Below are 14,807 nucleotides of genomic sequence, written 5' to 3' on the forward strand. Positions count from 1 at the left end.
GTGGGCAGTCTTGGTGGGAGCCCCAGACGGAGCTTGTGGGCGAATCCTTCCTTTCTAAACTCTCCGATTTACAGCGCCTGCGAAGTAGGCTTGGGATGGGTCTCTGGCTCGACCGGCCTAAACGTAAATTGCAAACTAGGAAGATGTGGCAGTGACAAGAATTTAGCGTTCCTCCCCGGAAGGTCCAGGGCGTGTGTCTACTCACAGGCGAGGGATGAGACTCAGCGTCCTCGCCCCCGAGTCTATTTACAGAACCAGGTAAAAGTCTGGGTAGCGACTGAGACGAAGCCCAGAAGCAACCACGAAGGCAAAAAAAAAAACCAGATATCTTGCGGGGACCACCTTGGAAAGGCGGGGAACTTCAGTTACCGCCTTCGAAAACGATCTCCACTGTTAAAAAAAGAAAAACCCTTAAATGCACCTCCATCATTATGTGGCAGCACACTCAAGGAACGGGGGCGCGCACAGGGCGAGGGCGCGCTTCCTTTGTCCCGCCCCATTAGCCTGCCCATTGGACGGAGGGAGCGCGCCCGGAATTCGTACGGGCTCCGGCTGGAAACTGGTGCCCGCGGCTGCGATGTTCCGGGAGCGGAGGCGAAGGGGGAGGTGAGAAGGCTGAGCGCTAGCCCCTCCTCCCCAGCCATCTCCCCCGCTGCCTGGGCCCTGAAGGGGCTGGATGGGCAAGTTGGGAGCTATGGCTGGAACCCGGACGGCGGCTGGGGTGGCCGGAGGCGGCGGCGCCTCTCTTTCCTCACCCCGGCGCCGGCGGTGATCCGAACGACGGCCGCGGCTCCCGATGAGACTGTGGGCGGGCTGGCTGTTCCTGAGCCTGGCGTCCTTGTGGTTGGCGCGGAGGATGTGGACGCTGCGGAGCCCGCTCACCCGCTCCCTGTACGTGAACATGACGAGCGGCCCGGGTGGGCCGGCGGCGGCCGCAGGCGGCAGGAAGGAGACCCACCAGGTACGGGCCGGGCCCAGCCGGGGCGGGTGTGTGGCGGCCCGGCCTTCCCGCACTCGGCCCGGCTATTGTGCGGGTAGACGCCGCGATGGGAGGCCCGGCGCTCGGCTCAGCGCCCCGGCCCCTCGGAAAGTTTTCCCCGCCGGGCGCCGGCCCTCCGACCCAGTGCGCCGGGTCCCCGCCCCGCAGCGCCTTTGTTCGGTGGCGCGGGCAGAGCGCGGCCTCCCCTGCCCCCTCCGCGGGCCGGAGCGCGGACGTCCCGCAGCCCCGCATTGTTCCCGGGTCCAGGGCGGCGACTGCGGGCGCCCTGCTGCAGGGCTGGAAGAACTTCAGCCTGGGATGGGGATGACCCGACCTAACCCATCACCCCGACCAGATGCTCTGGCCCCGGGGAAACAAAACGGAAGGCTGATCCCTCTCCTTTTTTTCCTAGTTGAATCCCTGAATGTACAAAGGGCCATAAAGAAATGGAATAAGTATTACAAACATGTACTAATACAAATTTAAATATTTTTTTTGAAAGGAAAAAACATCGAGCCTTGCCGTTCGGTTGACATTTTCCCTAAGCGCTTAACAAATATACTTGACAGGTCCTCCCTCCCAACTCACCCAACCCTTCCCTCAGGCCCGGGGGAGGGGGGGGGGACCTGTCGCCTTTGAACTGAGGTTTAGTTAAGCTGATCAGAAAGACTCGTAAGCAGGAAGAGGATGCAGTCGTTTACCAAAGGGTTTTAATAACAGATTCCTACAGGAGTGAATTCTTTAGGAGTTGTGTAGTGCTAGATCGTGAGCCATGTGAAGTGACCGGTTTGGTGGGCTTTTTCACTGGCTCAGTTTTGTACCACTTAAGAAATATGTATGGGTAAGCTGTAGCGTTAACAAGGATGTAATGTAGTTTGTGGTAAACCTTGCTTTCATTAAGAAGATGCTTTTGAATTCTGTCAAAATGTTGGCTTTGTAATAGGCAGCATTTATATTTATGGAACAGTCTGTCTTTCTAGAGGGTAGTAAGTATTCTTTATCTCATCGTTTATATGTATTTCTGATTTTTCTGCTACTATGTCAGGTGTTCAGAGAATTTGCACTCACGTTGGTTTTATGTGTTTTAAAGAAGGTAAAGAATTATATAAGGAAGAGATAAAGCAATTTATAGAAGTAACTTTTAGTTTTTATTTAGTAACTACTATTAGTGGCCTTTTTTCTATTTGTTTATTTTTGCAGTGCCAGGAATGAAGTCCAGGGCCTTGCTCAGGCTAGGCATGCACTTTATATATTTAGTTTTTTGTCATTTTGTGACAGGGCCTTGCTATGCAATTCGTGCTGGCCTTGAACTCACTTTGTAGCCCAGGCTGTTCTCTAACTCCCAACAATTTTCCCACCTCACTGGGATTACAGGAGTGTGCTACTACACCCGGTTTGAGGCATGCACTTTTAACACTAAGCTGGATGCCTAGTGCTTGCCTGGCTGCCTGCCTGCCTTTCTCTTCTCTTCTTTCTTTCCTTTTTTCCCCCTCTCTTTCTTTTGTCTTTTTGAGACAAGATTTCACTATGCAGTTCAGGCTGGCCTTTAATTCACTTTGTAGTCCATGCTGGCCTCAAACTTGCAGGGATCCTCCACCCTAAGCCTCCCAAGTGCTGTAATTATACACCTGGCCCACCATTCTATTTTAAAAGCAGTTTTAAATTTTAAAAATTGAAAAAAAATCCTCTAGCTATTGCAAGGTGTTGTAAGATGATCACTCCTATAATATTGTAGGAGTGTGTATAAATTTACAATGGTCATTTAAATTGTACAATCACATTTATTGCTGTAGGTTACTTATACTAGTTTATTGTCATGGAAACAACTCTACTAAAAGTACTATATTGTTAACTGTATAGTTGTCAGACTATCACTATGGAACATGAGTAATGGTATAGAACAATGAATGAAAAATGTCATTTTTTTTCTTTCATCTTTTTCCTTTTTATCGGTACCAGGGATCGAACTCACGACTGCCTGCTTGCAAGGCAGGTGCTTATGCCGCTGAGCTAAATCCTCAGCCCCGAAAAATGTCATTTTTAACAAGCCATTAATAGAAATAAAGTCCTAGATATGGAAAAAAGAGACATTTTCTTTGACATGGAATTATGGTTATTCTCTTAATGGTTAGTCTTTATGATAACACTTAAAATTACTGCAACAAGTTAATATGTGTTCAGTGTTCATAAAATTGCACTTATTTTACAAATGGAAATAACTGTCTAAAGTGTGACTTTTTTGTTGCTTAGGAAGATTGATAGCAGTAGACATAGACTTGGTATCTCCTAGCAGAGAGCCCTTTCTAAATGTGTACCTTTTTAAAGCTGATTCTGTAGGGCTTTTAATAAATACCGATTTCAGATACTTTCCTTGGTTGTGCTTCTGAGATATCTGTGTGTGTGTGTGTGTGTGTGTGTGTTTTAACCAATTACATTAGTAGTTTGGCAGATAATATCTCTAAAGTGAAGATTAATCTGGTGCTTTCTGAATATTTAGGAACGATCAACTTTTCCTTAGAACATATCCAGACATTATTTTGAAATTAATACATGCATGTTATGAAAATAATTGTCCATAAATAAAGATTGAAATGAACCAAGCTAGTCTGTTTAGAAACCACCACCATCAGTTAAAGCAAAATAGAAGACTGTCATTTCTACATTGTGTCTGATTGATGATTTGTTCCTTTATATTCCAGGATTCTAGGTTTGCTTCAAAACTATGTTGCTTGTGAAGCAATTTTAATGGTTTTCCCCTTCAAATTAATAGTTTTGTGTAAGATCGTCTGGTGTGTATATGGGCATGTGGGTTTCATAGCCAGCCACATCTGGTTCTTTTGGAACTGCATGAAAGTAGGGTTATAAATGTAATTGAACCACACTTAGCACCAGTTTTCCTTTCAGTTATTTTACTAAGGAATTGTAATGGAGGATTTTTTGGTTAAAAGAGAGGCCTTGGGAAATGTTTATTCCTCATTAAAAATTGCTATTTAGTTGGGATGGTCTGGAGAGGCAGAGCATTTTGGGGGTATAGTAGCAGTGCCATTGTATTACTTTGGCTCAGTGTGTTGGCTTCAAAACTGGAATTTTATTTGACTTTGGGCAAACAAGGAGCAAAGACTTGTCTTCAAGAAGGGATGTAGCCCACAGGCCAGATTTGTCTCATTGAATTTTACATAGTCTGTGGATTAAGCATAGTTCTACTTGTTTTCTTTTGCTGTTCTTTACTCGTTTTGCAGTACTGAGGACTGAACCTGGGACTTGCTCATTGACCTACATTCTCCAACCCTTTTTGAGACAAGATCTAAGTCATTAAATTGCCCAGGCTGGGCTCTTAAACTTTCAGTCCTTTTGTCTCAGCTTCCCAGAGTGCTGGGATTATAAGTGTGCACCATGATGCCTGAGTAGAATATTATTTTGAGATGTGAAAATTCCATATATGAAATTCAGATTGTAGGATCTATAAAGTTTGGTTGAAACAGAGTCACCAAATCTGTTCACCTATAGTCTTAAGTGCTTCAGAGTTGAATAATTGTGTAGTCCACAACTCTACAATATTCACTGTCTGGCCCCTTTGGAGGACTTTTCCATTCCCAGAAAAATTCCCACCTTCTTTAATCAGCAGCATACTTTCAGTCAAAGGTGGCACTGTGGCCAGATTGAATCACTGGAGAGAAATAGAGCCAAGTAGTAAGAGTAGTGAGAAGCTAGTAGATGTCACTTCTCAGTGTTAAGGTACTCAGAACTTAAAAAGAAAACAATAAAAAACTTTGTATCTAATCTTTTGGGTGCATGTACCTACTGTTTAAAGTTAATGCATATGGGCATAGTGCCTCAAGTTGAGCTCACCATAAATTTGAGGCCAACCTGGGCTACACAGTGAGTTCAAGGCCAGCCTGAACTGCATAGCAAGACCCTGTCTCAAAAAACCAAAAATAATACCAACAAACAAACAAACAAACAAATTTAATATAGCTATAAAGGAGCTGTTGAAACTTGAAACGACCCTTAAGACTCCATTAACTAAATGCTTTGTCATAATAATATTCATAGCTTCTCAGTAGATGAAGTGAGAAACTTGTAGAACTCACTGCAACCAAACCATGGAAATTTCTCCTAATGACAAACTGCAAATCTTATTTTTTTGAATAACAAAGATAACACTCACTATCTGGAATTACTTAGATATTATTTAAAATTCCAAGTATGTGTACATCTGTTATTTATCTACCTCCTTATATAAGCTCAGAACTGTGCTAGGCCACACTCAATAACAGATTTAGTAAGGTAGAACTGAAATCAATTTTTTTCCAAATGAAAAGTACTTGACATCACAGCCACAGTCAAATTGTATTAGAGGACATATCTGGTTTCCTATTCTTTTACCCCTCATTTACGTTGTGGTGGCTTTGCTGAGTTAAGCATGAGTTAAGCTTCAGGCCATTAGCTACCTAGGCAGCAGGCACTGATGGATTGATGTGTTCCTCTGAACTGGCTTCCAGAGTCTGGAGGCCTTTGCAGCTCACTATCAAGGAGACTCTTCATATTTTGTGTTGAAACCCTCGACCAGTGATGCAAACCGTTAGAGCTTTCAGTGATACAGACAGCCTACTGCAGTGTGCCTGCCTTAGGTTTGCCACTACTGCCCTAAACAGGTGTTTGTTTCAGTTCCACGGAATACTATAGAATCTCTTCTGATGAATGTACTTGGGTCTTTATGCTTCCCTTTAAAGGTGTCCTAGAAGATCCTAGTAATTTCTGGTAAAAAGGTTCTATTGTGTAGATTCTCTAAAGCTTTGTTAAAATTTTAGGATTCTAAAATGTGAATAGCAAATGTGTACATTTAAAATGAAAATTGCCAGTAATTTATTAAATCAAAGCTGAAACAACTTAATCTGTAAAATCACTTCTCCCCATGTATGTGAAAATACTCTTATTGGTTTATTATAAAAGATACAGCACAGGAACTGCCAACTAGAAGAGATGCATAGGGCATGGTACAGGTACGGGAGGGTGGAGGGTTGTGCACAGCTTCTGTGTATTCTCTACTGAGCCACCTTACCTGCCTGTCAGTGTACTTAGTGACCCAGAAGCTCCCAGAACTCTGTAGTAGAGGAGGTTTTATGGCAGTCTCATCATATAGGCACAGTTAATTAAATCATTGCCCATTGATGATGGAGCTCAATTTTTGAACCTTTTCTTATCCTTGAATATTAGTGGGTGGCACTGAAAGTTTCAACTCCATAATTATAGTTTTATCTCCCTCTGTTTTTGGTAATTGTCTCATTGGCATAGAGAAGATAACTATCACCTTGGAGATTTCCCAAGGGTTTTAAGAGCTGTATACAAGGAACATAGGACAAAAACCAAATGTTTATTTTTGTAATAGTATATTATCTAAAATCAATATCTTGGTTTTTATTACTTTATAATTCCACTAGTGTCCACAATTCTTTTGTATTTTGAAACAAAAGACTATATCTCATAGTACATGTTTGACTAGTTGAGAAATGCTAAAAAGTAATTTTGGAGATAATTTTTATCTGTATCCTCAGTTTGGTAAGCAAATAATTTTATAGGGAAATGAAATTTTTGTTTTGAAGGAGTAATCCATTGACCAAGGTTATATAAAAATTGAGATGTTTATATGTTTAATGAAATTTTAAGACAATAGAACCTATTATTTCAGCATTTTGATTGACTAATCCTGTTTCCGCACATACAGACATACTCTGTTGTCCACCTAATTTGACTATTTGTTATTTGGGGTAAGTGTTAGTATCCTTACAATCTTGTTGCAAGTAGGGAGAATGTTGCTATTTGCTGAAATTTTCAGAAGATGTTTATTACAACCTACAATTATTTGGCATCAGCAGATGATTGAATGGAATAGTTCTGGTTTGATTTAAAAGATTTACTTGGTTATTTAGACTGAACACATTTTGAATGAGGTTTAAAGGTAGATAGTAATAAGATGGTTTTTCAGACACCGTGAGTAGTCCATCCCCGAGGTAGAACTGTCTCATAGTCTTTCCAGTGTGACATTTAATAGGTATAGTACTATGGTTTTGCCTTTGTATCTTTGTGTCTGTATAACCTTTGTGGAGCATGTGTTCAAAGAATGCACCTGCTTTAAAGTGCCTAGGAACAAGGCTTCTCTGTGCTGTGAACCCTGTATGGATTTTTGTTTAAAAGTCTGTTTGGAGAGAGATGACCACAGGGGACTGCCAGCTGGGCTGCAGGGGCTCCTATGCTGATTTGCTCTCTAGATGGCTTCAGAGCAAGTTGACTTTATTTAAATTTATGAAGGTCCTGACCAAGATTATAGTCTTATTATTTGTTTCTTTTGGTTTCTGATTGTAGATTTTTAAGTGTAAGTTCCCTGACGCCATCGAGTCCAATTTTTAATTTAATCAACTACAGTACAGTTTGACTGGGATATGTAGTTAGGAAAGACTGCTTGAGAGTGGCTAAGTCCCTCTTGGGGCCCTCAAGCAGTGAGAATTTTGTCCTCCTGGGTACATTTAGTCATGCCTGGGACATTCTGAGTTGTCACTTGGAGTGGTGTTACTGGCATCTGGTGGGTGAATTCTAGAGATGTGGGTAAGTGTTCTACAGAGCCCAAGACAACTGCATAGCAAAAGGTTATCAGGCCCTAAAGGTCAGTGTGAAAACTGAGAAATTCTGACCTGTAGGAATTTAGGTCAGATCATCTTTTTATCAGACAAGTTCAGTTCAGCTTATTTGGGAAATAGCCCTACTTTTCTCAGACAGTCTCACTAGGAAGAGGTGAGTGAGGAAAAGCTTCATTGAAACATACTGTTCCTTTGGAATAAAAACCACATGTTCCAAGAATGGAAGCTAGAGTGAACTGCTCCTGGACCCCCATTTCTCTAGAGTTCACGGGTTACAAGGTGGTAAATGCAGTGTAAAGTGTATGCTCACGTGCTGGGCACATGTGGGTGCTCAGCCAGGGTCTTCCTTGCTTTCTTGCAGAAATGTGATTTTGTGGTGGGTAGCTTTAATTGTTGTTTACAGAACTGGGTTTCAGCCGGGTTTCTTGTAAAAGAAACCTTGGAGTTTGAGAAATTGACAGAAATCCATTGACAACTATCTCTGTGGTTATCCTTATGTTTCCTCCAGAATTTTGTTACAAATGCAAGGTCTGTCTGTTTGTATTGCCTATGATTCTTAATAGTAATTCATTTGACAACATTTATTAGTTGTCTGTCTGGGCTGGGCTCTGAGGTCTGTCATTGTCTGTCTTTATGAAACTCAGTCACTCAGTGTGCAGTTGCATTCAGTTACTCAATTCAGAGATCCTGCATATTGTGAGGGATACATATGTGGTGTATGAGAGGTTATTAGAACTTGGGCACTTGGTGTGGTCTGCAAGTTCAAGGAAGATGTACATGAGGAAATATTGAGGCTGAACTAGCCAGATGAAGAGGGAGTGGATTGGATAGTGGGAAATGTAGTGGATAGAACAGGTATCCAGCCGTGGAAAAAGAGCTTTCCAGAAAAAGAAAAAAAAGAGTAGAGTACTGTGGCAAAGTGAGGGCCCATGGCTATGGGTTAACAGGGAATGCCCTGTGGAGAGACTGTGGATATAAAATGGACAAAAATTTTGTGGACCTTATAATTTTTTTTTTTTTTGAGACAGGGTCTTGCTGTATAGTTCAGCCTGGACTTGAACTCACTGTGTAGCCCAGACCAGCCTCAAACTTATGGCAGTCTTCCTGCCTCACCCTACTGAGTGCTGGGATTACTGGTGTGCATCTCCATACTTGGCCTTGGACTTTACAAATTATATGGAGCATTTTGGATATAGTCTAAGACTTCTGTGAAACAGGATAGCAACATGAACAGATTCACATTTAAATTTTGCTTTTTTTTTGAGAAAGGTTTGCTAAATAGTTTAGACTTACCTCACAGTTTAGACTTAAACTCACTGTGTAGCCCATGCTGGCCTTGAATTTATGGAGTTCCCCCTGCCTCAGTCTCTCCAGAAATTACAGGCATGTGTCACTATGCCCAGCTTGAATTTTGTATTTTAAAGCATTTTGCTAGGTCACTTATGTTTCCAGACTATTTTTAATTGCTGGAAGACCAAGCAGCCATCTATATTTAGATGCATGTATATATTATTTGAAAAAAAAAACTATGCTGAATTATAATTTATATACCATAAAATAAAATTGATCTGTTTAAAGTGTGTAATTGAGTAGTTTTTAGTATATTCACAGAGTTGTGCAACTTCTTATTATTGTCTAATTTTGGGACTTTTTATCACCCTGAAAAGTAGCCTTATGTCTCCATTCTATCCCCTCAACCCCTGCCACCCAACAGGATCTACTTTTGTTTTTGGCTTTGCAGATTATATTATAGACATTTCATATAAATGAAATTATGCAATATGCAACCTTTTGTGACTGGCTTGTTTCACTTAGCTTAGTGTTGTCAAAGTTCATCATTGTTGGAGCATGAATCAGTACTTTATTCCTTTTTATGATCAGATACTATTCTGTTTATGAATCTATCACATCTTGTTACCCATAGTTGATAGGCATTTGTGTTTTTTCCACTTCTTGGTAATCATGAATAATACCACCTTGGACTTGAGGCTTGCATCTTACAAATGGTCAAGAGTGACATTTCAACCAACCTACCTTTCTTCCTTCCTTTCTTTTTTTTTGTACTGGGAATTGAACTTAGGATCTTGTACTTGCCAGGCAGTTACTGCGTCTGTCTGTCTGTCTGTCTTCTGTCTCTGTCTATTTGAGACGGAGTCTCACTATGCAGTTTAGGCTGGCCTTGAGCTCACTTTCATAGCCCAGGCTAGTCTTGAACTCCCAGTGATCTTACTGCCTCAGACTTTTTGAGTGCTGGGATTATAGGTATGTGCCACCATGTCCGGCTTTCTTTCTTTCTTTTTTTTTTTTTTTTTTTTTTTTTTTTTTTTTACTTTAAAGAGGGAAAATTAAACAGAACAAAACATCATAAGAAAACAATATAAGAGACACAGATTTCAAAGCAAACCCACAGGAGATCTTCACTGTCTATCATATTGTCTCTTGTTTTCTTCCACACAGTTTTCTTAACATATCTTCACACAGAGTGAATTCATACAGAACAAAGTAGTATTAAATTGATCAGAACAGGATGATGAAGGCATTTTAGGTCTTCAAGACCAGACAATTGGGAAGTCATAGTGTCTCTCGTTCTCTTCAGAATAGCTGTCCATACCTTCATGTATTGGAACCGTTATTTCTAAAGAAAAGAGTTTCACTTGTTTTTATTCTTTACCATTCTGTTCAATACATGGCTTCTTTTCTGAAAGACTTGTGAAAGGTCCATCCATGTCAATGACTGAGAATATGCTATTAAAAACTTGAATTTTCATACACTTGTAAGCAGTATTTGCATGTAATGGTGCCAGTACTTGCTTAGTTCTAGAAGTCAGAATCTGTTGTTATTCTAATTGCTCATTTACAAATGTATGCCAGAGTTCTTATATCCTTGGTTTCTGTTGAATGACCTGTCTACATCAATAGAATATATCTGATTGACTATTATTGAGGTGATAGCTTTCATCGTGATTATCCATTTCAGAGAATTGAAATAAAAAATGGCCTCAATATTACAGAATTTAGAATGTGCACTAGGAGGTTACAAGTTTAATAAAAAATGGCTGGTGACTTACATTGAGTCATAACTACCAGCACAATAAATATTAAGAATTAGTAAGCTATTAAGCAAGAACATTTTCAGACCAAGGAAAAAGGTGTAGACAGTGAATATAAGAAACTTTATAGCTTATCCTATAAAGTGGGAGAATAAAAAGAATTACGTAAAAGTGGGAGAATAAAAAGATTTACATAAAATCCTAGCAGTTTTGGTAACACTGATTTTCTTAGTTACTTTTTCATTGTTGGAACAAAATACCTGACACTCACAAGTTAAAAAAGAGGAAAGGTTTACTGTAGTTCACAGGTTTTAGAGGTTTCAGTCTGTAGTTGGCCGGTTCCAAGGCAAGGTGGCATGGCAGAAGAGCATCACAGAGGAGAAAGCGTTCATGGTGTAGCAAGCAGGAGGCAGCGGCCTTTCTTTCTCTTCTTTCACTTTTTATTTCATCCAGGCTACAAGCACCCACACACTGAACAGGTCTTTGGTCTCTAATGAGTCCATCGTCCACACCCAGAACTATGCTATACCAGACAATAGACTAATCCCCAGTATCACACACCCATAACCCGGTATCACACACCCATGGCCTAATGACTTCTAAGAGCCATACCCAGGAGTGTATGGGAAACATCTAGATGTAAGTCATAACAGTGGCTAGATAGCAAATTTGCATAAGTCAGTCAACAATTAGAAAGGTTAGGTTTCTCCAGTTTATAAAATCATGAATCTTTGAAATTTTGTTTGCTTGTTTTTTTTTTGGTTTATAGCTGATTCTGTTGATTAATGTTAGTGTCAGGAATGTTATTCAAGATTTCATTCAGTAAAACAAGCTTAGGATGACTGTAAAATTGGCTAATTATGCAAGAAGTTACAGGATACCTATTGCTGATAAATGGTCATATTTGTCAAGAGGAAGCAGGTTGTTTTTTGGCTAGTAGATTCCTTATTTGGAAAGGTTGATTATGTTTCAAAGCAGGTAGTGCATTGCTAGTAACTGGCCTATGGTTTCATCAATGTACTTAATTGGTTTACTCTTACTTATCAGGCCATTTTAGAGGAATCTCACTGCTGTTGTGATAAGATCATCAGTGTGTACTTTGTACTGTATTGAGGACTTGCATGCTTTATCTTGTTTAATCCTCCTAGTACCCTACCATAATAGATAGATTTACCAGTGGATGAATAGAATTAAAATTAAGTGACTTGTCCAAGTTCACAAGACTTGATTGTGGAGCTGATGTGCAATCTGCCAACTCTGTGAAATGGAAAATATTTATTATGCAATGTTAAATTTTGAAATTTGCAAATTTTGTTATAAAAAGTGTTTTGTCTGTTTCTAGAAATCTGGTTGTTTTCATGTTATTACTTGGCCTTTTCATGGATTGCAGGGTAACCTTAAGTAACTTCTTCATTTCTTTAAAGCACATTTTTGCCCCTAGGACTCCATATGCCCTCTTTGGAAAGCATGCCTCAAGATTTCTAAATTTCTTATTGTATATACTACGAAAAGACAGGCCATCTAATCTAGTCACTGGAGTGTTAAATTCTGTGGCCTATTCTGTCATTGATTTGTTTGGTGATTTTAAGTCATTGCTTTATGTGACTGCTTAAAAAAGTCTAAAACAAGGTTAATTATGCGAGTTGTTTGCTTTCTGATGTTGAATCTCAGTGAAGGAAAGGCCAGCAGAGCTTTTCTAAATCTTAAAGGCAGTGTGACTGAAACCTTGGGCTAGAGGTCAGAATGCCTGGTCTGATGATACAGTCTTGCCACCTGTGAGGCTGCATAGCACGTCAGCCTGTTCACCTTTGTTAATCCTCTCTACCCACTTTGGGATTTGTTATGAAAATTAAGTGAGGGTCATGTCTGAAGAAGTACTTTATATGTTACAGATCATGCAGATATAAAAGATGATGATTATTCTCGAAATACTGTGAAATTATGATATTTGAAAATCTTAGATTTGATTTTAGACTTTTGTTTTTTGTTTGATTTCTTTGGTGACACTAATTTTTGTTTTTTCTTTTTTTAGTGGTATGTGTGCAACAGAGAAAAATTATGTGAATCACTCCAGGCTGTTTTTGTTCAGAGTTACCTTGATCAAGGGACACAGATATTCTTAAACAACAGCATTGAAAAATCAGGCTGGCTATTCATCCAATTATATCATTCTTTTGTGTCATCTGTTTTTAGCCTGTTTATGTCTAGAACATCTATCAATGGGTAAGTGAATTTTGGACTTTAAAAAAATTTATCATTAGGTTTAATAAAGGAAAAATAACTTTAAGAAAGTTATTGACTACTAGAGCTGGGCATGATGATGCACACCTGTAATCCCAGCACTTGGGAGGCTGAGGTAGGGAGATCACCCTGGTCTACATGGTGAGACCCTGGCTCAAAAATAAAAAGAAATAAAAACCACCACAACAAAGAAAGGTATTGACCATCTTAGTAGCAATACTTTTATGTGCCAAAATCCTATCAGATTTCTCTACTTAGACTTTTTACACTTACTGTAATTTGGGAAATAGCCTAATTAGTCTGCATTCTTGTGGCAGGAATTAATTCATTGCTTCACAACTTTGATGTAGTTAGGAATTACTTGGGGATTATGAGTCAGTAGGTTCCTGATACGTTGAGTTTGTAACCCAGGTAGATGTGGTAATAATGCTGCTCCAGGCTGTGGACCTCAGGGTACCAGTAGGAACTAAGCCCTTAAGCTGAGGTCCTTAGGTTGTTAGGCAAAAGAGTAAGATTTTTGCCTTAAACACACTTTCCAGGAACAAATTTATTAAGAGAGTTAGTTACTCAGCCCAGTGATGGTTTGTTTGAAGAGTCTTGCATTTGTTGGTATTATATAATATCTAGATTTACTAGGATTTTGTAAGTTTATTATGCAATTATTAGTCCTCAGAGTGTCTCTCATATAAAGCCACAGAAAAGGATTGGGGAATATTATTTATCCTTTCTTTGCTAAATTTTTACATATCTATCTCCAAGGCCCTAGAGTGAAGAAAACCAAAGAGAAAAGTAACAGGACATAATGCTTAAAAAGCCTTGTTGGACCACTATTTGGGCCACACGTCTTTTCTCATGAGATTTAGAGCCAGTTTCTGCTGCTTGTCTGGTTTTTCAATCTGTCATCTGGACTTTCTCAGGATCTCTTACTTGATTTTCTTCATTGTTTATATGATACTGCTTTATCTTTGCTTCAGTAAATAATTGTTTATATTGGGAGTTGAATTTATATAACTTGGTCTGACATTGTGTTCCTAAAATTGGTTGTACTGAATGTCTGTTCTATAACATTTATTCTTTATTTGGAAATTAAATGAGTCACTCTAGTGTAATTTGTATCCTTTTTGGGGCCCTGTACCTCTCTGAAATTGATGAAAGGTAGGCAACCTTTTTTCAAAAAGTATTTGTATTTGGTATCATACATAATTTTGGTGGAACCAGTTTAAAATTACCAGCTCTAAAATTTCACGGTTTTATCACAGAGGCAATGCAATAATCCCTTTCGATTCTCTTATCTATAACTGTTCTATTATGTTTTTGTTTTTTGTTTTAAGATGGAATCTCATAATGTTACCCAGCCAGGTCTTGCGCTTGTGAGCCCAAGTGATCCTCCTTCCTTAGCCTTTACAAGCAGCGGAGACTATAGGCAGGTGCCATCTCTTGGCTCATTGTAAACAAAAACAAAAACAAAAACAAAAACCTTGACTCCTCCCAGTTTCTCAGATCCCTTTTGTCCTGTGATCTACTCTCAACTAAAACTCCTAATTTTGAGCCTATTGGTACTTTTTACCCATGCAATGATAGATTACTACCACTTGTGGGTATCTCCTACAGAAATAATTATATAACTACAGTGACATCTTCTTGAATTAAGATACTTATCAAACTTCCTTTATGGTGGAAAGGAGAAGCCAGTTAAGGAGAGGCTTGGTAGCTGTTTTCAGAATTTATTTTACAATAAAGAGGCACATTTCTGTAAACTAAATCTAGAGAAAATTTAAATTATAGCCAGAGAAACTAGGATAGTTACAAGAGACTAACATTAAATACAGTTTAGAGAGCCATATCTTGTCATATGTTTATCATAAACCTTGTATTAGGTCAGTGTTTTGATATTTTAGGTAG

The 14,807-nt window shown here is 39.5% G+C and overlaps 1 protein-coding gene across 5 annotated transcripts in view; it reads left to right on the plus strand.

Annotated features, from left to right (window-relative positions):
* The first annotated feature begins 555 nt into the window (after positions 1 to 555).
* The window catches only part of Mettl9 (methyltransferase 9, His-X-His N1(pi)-histidine), a 44,072-nt gene continuing 29,820 nt past the window's right edge, over positions 556 to 14,807 (plus strand). Inside the window, exons 1-2 of one of the 5 annotated variants that reach the window (XM_063226655.1) lie at positions 569 to 961; positions 12,697 to 12,887. In XM_063226655.1, the coding sequence (XP_063082725.1) occupies positions 797 to 961; positions 12,697 to 12,887 (356 nt within the window). In that variant the 5' untranslated portion in view covers positions 569 to 796. Of the gene's footprint in view, positions 962 to 12,696; positions 12,888 to 14,807 lie in introns of all 5 variants that reach the window. The other 4 variants (XM_003477811.5, XM_005007533.4, XM_063226656.1 and 1 more) reach the window with 4 other exon arrangements.

The sequence above is a fragment of the Cavia porcellus genome, unplaced genomic scaffold (genome assembly GCF_034190915.1).
Source record: "Cavia porcellus strain 051 isolate PalLab524CR breed Dunkin Hartley unplaced genomic scaffold, mCavPor4.1 scaffold_16, whole genome shotgun sequence".
Lineage (NCBI taxonomy): Eukaryota > Metazoa > Chordata > Mammalia > Rodentia > Caviidae > Cavia > Cavia porcellus.